This window comes from Gymnoscopelus microlampas (assembly GCF_963454915.1).
Source record: "Gymnoscopelus microlampas genome assembly, chromosome: 11".
NCBI classification, from domain to species: domain Eukaryota; kingdom Metazoa; phylum Chordata; class Actinopteri; order Myctophiformes; family Myctophidae; genus Gymnoscopelus; species Gymnoscopelus microlampas.
Genome location: NC_139948.1, coordinates 54,812,225 through 54,818,943, shown reverse-complemented (window position 1 = coordinate 54,818,943; position 6,719 = coordinate 54,812,225). Strand labels below are relative to the sequence as shown.

Sequence of the window (6,719 nt, the reverse complement as noted above, 5' to 3'; positions counted from 1 at the left end):
TGGCAATGAATGGGGTCAGAAAACGTCATGATAGCATTTTGTAGCAATGCTAATGGAAATGAATGGGGTGAGATTACAGCATGTTATATAACAGGAGGTGTAGTTCCAGACTCTATATAACATTCAGGAGGTGTAGTTCCAGACTTTATATAACAGGAGGTGTAGTTCCAGACTCTATATAACAGGAGGTGTAGTTCCAGACTCTATATAACATTCAGGAGGTGTAGTTCCAGACTCTATATAACAGGAGGTGTAGTTCCAGAGTCTATATAACATTCAGGAGGTGTAGTTCCAGAGTCTATAGCATTCAGAGATTGTGGAATAGTTGTCTGGCTACGCAAGACTAGCAGGTCTCAGACCAGGTGGTGATCCATTTGTTTTGCTTCCGCTTCCTGTTTGTGGAGGAAGTGATGTCGTCCTGGATGAGGAAGCCGTCGGCGGTACAATGATTCTTCCCCGCCACCGTGCCCTGGTGCAAAGCTACGCCCCTCTGGAAGAAACCACACTGACGCACGCGCACACACACACACACACACACACACACACACACACACACACACACACACACACACACACACACACACACACACACACACACACACACACACACACACACACACACACACACACACACACACAAACTACGGTTACAAATCATCTATAAAGGTATTAGTAACTATTCATGAATGAGCCATGTATAATACATCTGTAAATGATTATTAAATAATTTGTAACTGATGTTACATAATATATACAAGCTATTGGTAGCTTGTTCATGTTTAACATATGCTTTGTTAAACATTCCTAAAGTATCTATAAATCCTTAGTACATGTTATTATGTGCCCTATAGTAAAGTGAAGACAGTTCATCATTTACAACTGTCTGTTAATGTGTTTGTTCATGTTTAACATGCTTTGTAAAACATTCCTAAAATATCTATAAATCCTTTGTACATGTTATTATGTGCCCTACAGTAAAGTGAAGACAGTTCATCATTTATGACTGTCTGTTAATGTGGACTTTCTCCTTACCTGTTGCAAACTACCTGGCTTTCATGAATGCAGACACCAAACAATTACTAGAATTATCATTCATGTTAAGCAAATGATGCGTAAGACATTCGTAAAGAGTATGTAAACCGCGGGGGCACGGTGGCGCAGTCGGTAGCGCTGTCGCCTCACAGCTAGAAGGTCCTGGGTTCGATTCCCGCCAGGGACGCTGTGGGCGCTGGGGGCGTGTTCTCTCCTCCACGTCATCGGCGCCCATACCCTAGGTGGGGTTGGTGAAAGGGCCTACTCTGTGTGGAGTTTGCATGTTCTCCCCGTGTCTCCTAGGGTAGTTAATACCCTCACAAAAACATGTAGTAATCCTGGTCACTATACTGCCTCCCCCTGGTCAGCCGGGGCGCCTGATGGAGGAGAAGGGAACTGGTTGGAATAACGTGTTCCTTCCACGCGCTATGTCCAACCAGGGAAACTCCCCCCTGTCGGGTGATAAGAAGCGGCCTGCTTGCTCCTCATGCATTGAAGGAGGCATGAGCTTCAGCTTTGGCTCTCCCTAGGCTGGCAGAGGGTAGGTAGTGCCCAGGATTACATAGGCAATTGGCACTGGGTGAAAAAATGTGGGTTACAAAATCGTGGGATAAAAATTATTAAAAAAAAAAAAAAAAGAGTATGTAAACCATTTGTGGTGTTAGGGACCAAAAAAGTCACTACAAAGTACTACCAATCAACTCTAAATTGCCTGAAACATACTCCTAACAGGTTTTTGGGGGGACGATTTTGGCCTCCACACTTAGTGATTATTTCGGATTTAACTTTCATTTCGGTGGTGACCAACTTTCGTTTCGGTAGTTTGATTACAAAATGTAAGTTGTGTAAAAAATAATCTGACTATACTAAGTTGTTATTTGTTTTTTTAAGTCAGGCTATACTCTACTCAGAGTCATAAGTTTACAAAATATACTAAAGTACAGTGAACGTCTGTGCGGTTTGTCTTCATCACTGAAAATAACATACATGTAAACTGATGTCATGTGCAGTTGGGGTGAAGAAACACAACCATTTCACTCCTAATAATACCTATTTGATTTGACATCCTGACTTGCTGCTGTAGCTGAGGCTTGAACCTGTTACCTGCGGCTCACTAGTCAGTGACTCTATCCATTCACCTACAGCTGTTTCCTTGGAATCTGTGGTTCTGAAACGTTTTGTTGTCAACCCCCCAAATTGACATGTATTTGGGCAGTGGACCCCAATGTGAAAAGATGTAGTGTCAGGGCCCCCCATGAAAAAGATTTATATTTATGCTGTAACACATTTTTTTAAAGTTATTTGTCTTGTTTGTTGTTCAAGTCAAAGCACCAGGAAGGCTGTACTTGTCAGCCATCTGTTAGCTCAATGGGTTGGGACACAGTATTCATGATCCAGAGGCCATGAGTTCAAATCACATTGATGTCTTTCCTATGATTCTTTCCTTTGCAGACTGGCTTCCAGAAGATCAACTGAAAACTACCAGGAAGGCTATATTTGTCATCCAACTGTTAGCTCAATGGGTTGAGACGCAGTATACATGATCCAGAGGCCATGAGTTCAAATCCCATTGATGTCTTTCCTATGATTCTTTCCTTTGCAGACTGGCTTCCAGAAGATCAAATGAAAACTACCAGGAAGGCTGTACTTGTCAGCCATCTGTTAGCTCAATGGGTTGAGACGCAGTATTCATGATCCAGAGGCCATGAGTTCAAATCCCATTGATGTCTTTCCTATGATTCTTTCCTTTGCAGACTGGCTTCCAGAAGATCAACTGAAAACTACCAGGAAGGCTGTACTTGTCAGCCATCTGTTAGCTCAATGGGTTGAGACGCAGTATACATGATCCAGAGGCCATGAGTTCAAATCCCACTGGTGTCTTTACTGTGATGCTTTCCTTTGCAGACTAACTTCAAGAAAAACAAGTTAAAAGCACCAGGAAACCTGTAACTCTCAGCCAACAGCTTAGCTCAACTGGTAGAGCGTCTGTCCAATAACATGACTTGACTTGACTTGAGTGGGTTCGATTCCCACTCGAGTCAAGTGTCCCCGGTAACTTGAGGCAACGGATAAATTGACTGATATCCTTAGTGATGCTTCCCTTTGCAGACTAACTTCTAGAAAAACAAGTTAAAACCACCAGGAAACCTGTAACTCTCAGCCAACAGCTTAGCTCAACTGGTAGAGCGTCTGTCCAATAGCATGACTTGACTTGACTTGAGTGGGTTCGATTCCCACTCCGAGTCATGTGTCCCCGGTAACTTGAGGCAACGGATAAATTGACTGATATCCGTAGAATAACTTGTAGGAGTGTGCTGGTTCCTAGTTACTAAGGTGGTGACTGGATTTGAACCAGGACACTTCTACAAGTTATTCTACGGATATCAGTCAATTTATCCGCTGCCCCAATTTACCGGGGACTTGACGTTAGTGGGAATCGAACCCAGGACCGCTCGGTCCTGGGTTGTACTGGATTTGAACCAGCACACTAATAGTAGTTTAACATTGGGTCTAATTGTAGTTTAACATTGGGTCTAATAGTAGTTTTTAGGAATGTTTTAGGAGTTTTACAAAGCATGTTAAACATGAACAAACACATTAACAGACAGTTGTAAATGATGAACTGTCTTCACTTTACTATAGGGCACATAATAACATGTACTAAGGATTTATAGATACTTTAGGAATGTTTAACAAAGCATATGTTAAACATGAACAAGCTACCAATAGCTTGTATTATGTAACATCAGTTACAAATGATTTAATAATCATTTACAGATGTATTATACATGGCTTATTCATGAATAGTTACTAATACCTTTATAGATGATTTGTAACCGTAGTTATAAAGGTTTTAGTAATCATTTACGAATGTCAATAAACAGGTTGTTAATGATTTGTTAATAGTCTACAAACTGCTTATAAACATTTATAAATGTTTTAGAATGGGTTGTTACAAATGATTTAATAATCTTTTACAGATGTATGTAAATGGCTTATTCATGAATAGTTCACTACTTACTAATACTTTACAAATGATTTGTAACTGTAGTTATAAAGGTTTTAGTAATCATTTACGAATGTCAACAAACAGGTTGTTAATGATGTGTTAATAGTCTACAAACTACTTATAAACGTTTATAAATGCTTTATAACGGGTCATTATTGTAAAGTGCTACCCTAAATGCTTTTAATTTTTTGGAACAAACTGCTAGAATAACAACTAAACGTTCAGTTGTTATGTTCCACATATCTGAACAAACTGCTAGAATAACAACTAAACGTTCAGTTGTTATGTTCCTCACATCTGAACAAACTGCTAGAATAACAACTAAACGTTCAGTTGTTATGTTCCTCACATCTGAACAAACTGCTAGAATAACAACTAAACGTTCAGTTGTTATGTTCCACATATCTGAACAAACTGCTAGAATAACAACTAAACGTTCAGTTGTTATGTTCCACATATCTGGAAAACACATTTAGTTCTTATTGAGATTTATTGTCTTCTTTAATGTAATAAAGCTCTTTAACCACTAGATGTCAGGCTTCACGCAAATTTGGGATTGGAGTTTGGTAAATAAGGAATTTCCACAAGAATTTGTGATGCAGACAGACAGTCAGTCAGTCAGTCAGTCAGTCAGTCAGTCAGTCAGTCAGTCAGTCAGTCAGTCAGTGAATCAGTCAGTCAGTCAGTCAGTCAGCCCTGCACAGTCTAATAGAAAGCACATAGCTTTAAAAAATAAGTCTGCCTCATCCAGGCAGTTGGCCAGGAGCCACTTTGAGTGGTAGTTGGGACAAACGCAGTCAGTGGAGCAAACGCAGTCCGCACCAATAATATTTACGATTCTGTCCCTATCGGTAAATAACTCGGACGGCGCTGAGTCGACTAGCAGACCAGCGGCTGGTCGACGCGGGCACTCGCGCCTGGAGGCGCTCGGGCGCGTCTCCTCAGCCTCAAGGTCTGCTGAGTCGGCGCGCCTCCGTCATGGCCTATAACTTATAATTATAAATTACAGTGAAAACACATCCTTAAATGGAATTAAGAAATGGTTTTACCTTTAGTCTAGGTAAACTTAATTAATTTCAAAACTTGACACCCCTTATTCAAAACAGATGGCGAATGCATTCTTCTCTTTATAGGGCCTACATAGGCAATAAAATTGCCTGTGAGACCTTTATGAATTGAACCTCACAGTCAGCACTCAGTCAGTCAGTCAGTCAGTCAGTCAGTCAGTCAGTCAGTCAGTCAGTCAGTGAATCAGTCATTCAGTCCTTACAGAAGACAGCCTCAGTGCTCATTGGTCAGCCGGTCAGTCTGGGAGGGCTGGCTCTTCATCCTGGCTCTGTGGACCTGGGCCTCAAACAGCTCTCTGGTGCTGGCTCTCCTGAAGAACCCACACTGAACAACCAGGAAGTAAGACTAAAAACTACACTGAACAACCAGGAAATAAGAATAAAAACTACACTGAACAACCAGGAAATAAGGCTCAAATCTATCCTACAAATGGTCTCCTAAGTGGGCACGGTGCCGGACGGCCAATCTTACGAACGTCCAATGTTTCTCTGTTTGCTGGTGTTAGATCCTGTCAGAGTGTGTTGCTGGTGTTAGATCCTGTCAGAGTGTGTTGCTGGTGTTAGATCCTGTCAGAGTGTGTTGCTGGTGTTAGATCCTGTCAGAGTGTGTTGCTGGTGTTAGATACTGTCAGAGTGTGTTGCTGGTGTTAGATACTGTCAGAGTGTGTTGCTGGTGTTAGATACTGTCAGAGTGTGTTGCTGGTGTTAGATACTGTCAGAGTGTGTTGCTGGTGTTAGATCCTGTCAGAGTGTGTTGCTGGTGTTAGATACTGTCAGAGTGTGTTGCTGGTGTTAGATCCTGTCAGAGTGTGTTGCTGGTGTTAGATCCTGTCAGAGTGTGTTGCTGGTGTTAGATCCTGTCAGAGTGTGTTGCTGGTGTTAGATACTGTCAGAGTGTGTTGCTGGTGTTAGATCCTGTCAGAGTGTGTTGCTGGTGTTAGATCCTGTCAGAGTGTGTTGCTGGTGTTAGATCCTGTCAGAGTGTGTTGCTGGTGTTAGATACTGTCAGAGTGTGTTGCTGGTGTTAGATCCTGTCAGAGTGTGTTGCTGGTGTTAGATCCTGTCAGAGTGTGTTGCTGGTGTTAGATCCTGTCAGAGTGTGTTGCTGGGACAGAGAAATGTTGATAATAAAGTCGATTCTCTCCTGATTTGTCTCTCTGAAAAAATACATTTTAGTTTCAAAATGTTCAGAATATTGTGTCTTGTGACGATCTAATATTTAGTTCAGTGACCATGGAGCTAAAGAATGGTTCAGAAGCTGTGTTCATAGACTCATAATAATAATAATAATAACTAGAAAATGTGCTCCTCGGAGCACAGGTCTCCGCCAGTACTGTTCCTGATTAATCCTGTCTTAAGTGTTACTTGATTAATCCTGTCTTAAGTGTTACTCCGCCATTTCTCAGCCATTTCGTGATTACTCCTGTCTTACCTCACTTTGAAAGAGACAAAGACACATCTATTTATAGGCCGCTGATACGTCATGCGTCTCACTAGCCAATCAGAGCACACTCTTTCAACGTATTGTCACGTGTCACGTGAGGCTTGACCAATGTTAGCTTGGCCGAAGGGGGGGGGGGGGGGGAGTGAAAACATAGTCTCCTGGCGGA

The 6,719-nt window shown here is 41.8% G+C and overlaps 1 protein-coding gene across 1 annotated transcript in view; it reads right to left on the bottom strand.

Annotated features, from left to right (window-relative positions):
• Positions 1 to 367: 367 nt before the first annotated feature.
• The window catches only part of LOC311054877 (integrin alpha-3-like), a 48,558-nt gene continuing 42,206 nt past the window's right edge, over positions 368 to 6,719 (bottom strand). Inside the window, exons 27-28 of the mRNA XM_084070873.1 lie at positions 5,313 to 5,434; positions 368 to 505 (exon numbers count right to left, since the gene is read on the bottom strand). Coding sequence (XP_083926999.1) covers positions 5,324 to 5,434 — 111 coding nt within the window. The 3' untranslated portion in view covers positions 368 to 505; positions 5,313 to 5,323. The remainder of the gene's footprint in view (positions 506 to 5,312; positions 5,435 to 6,719) is intronic.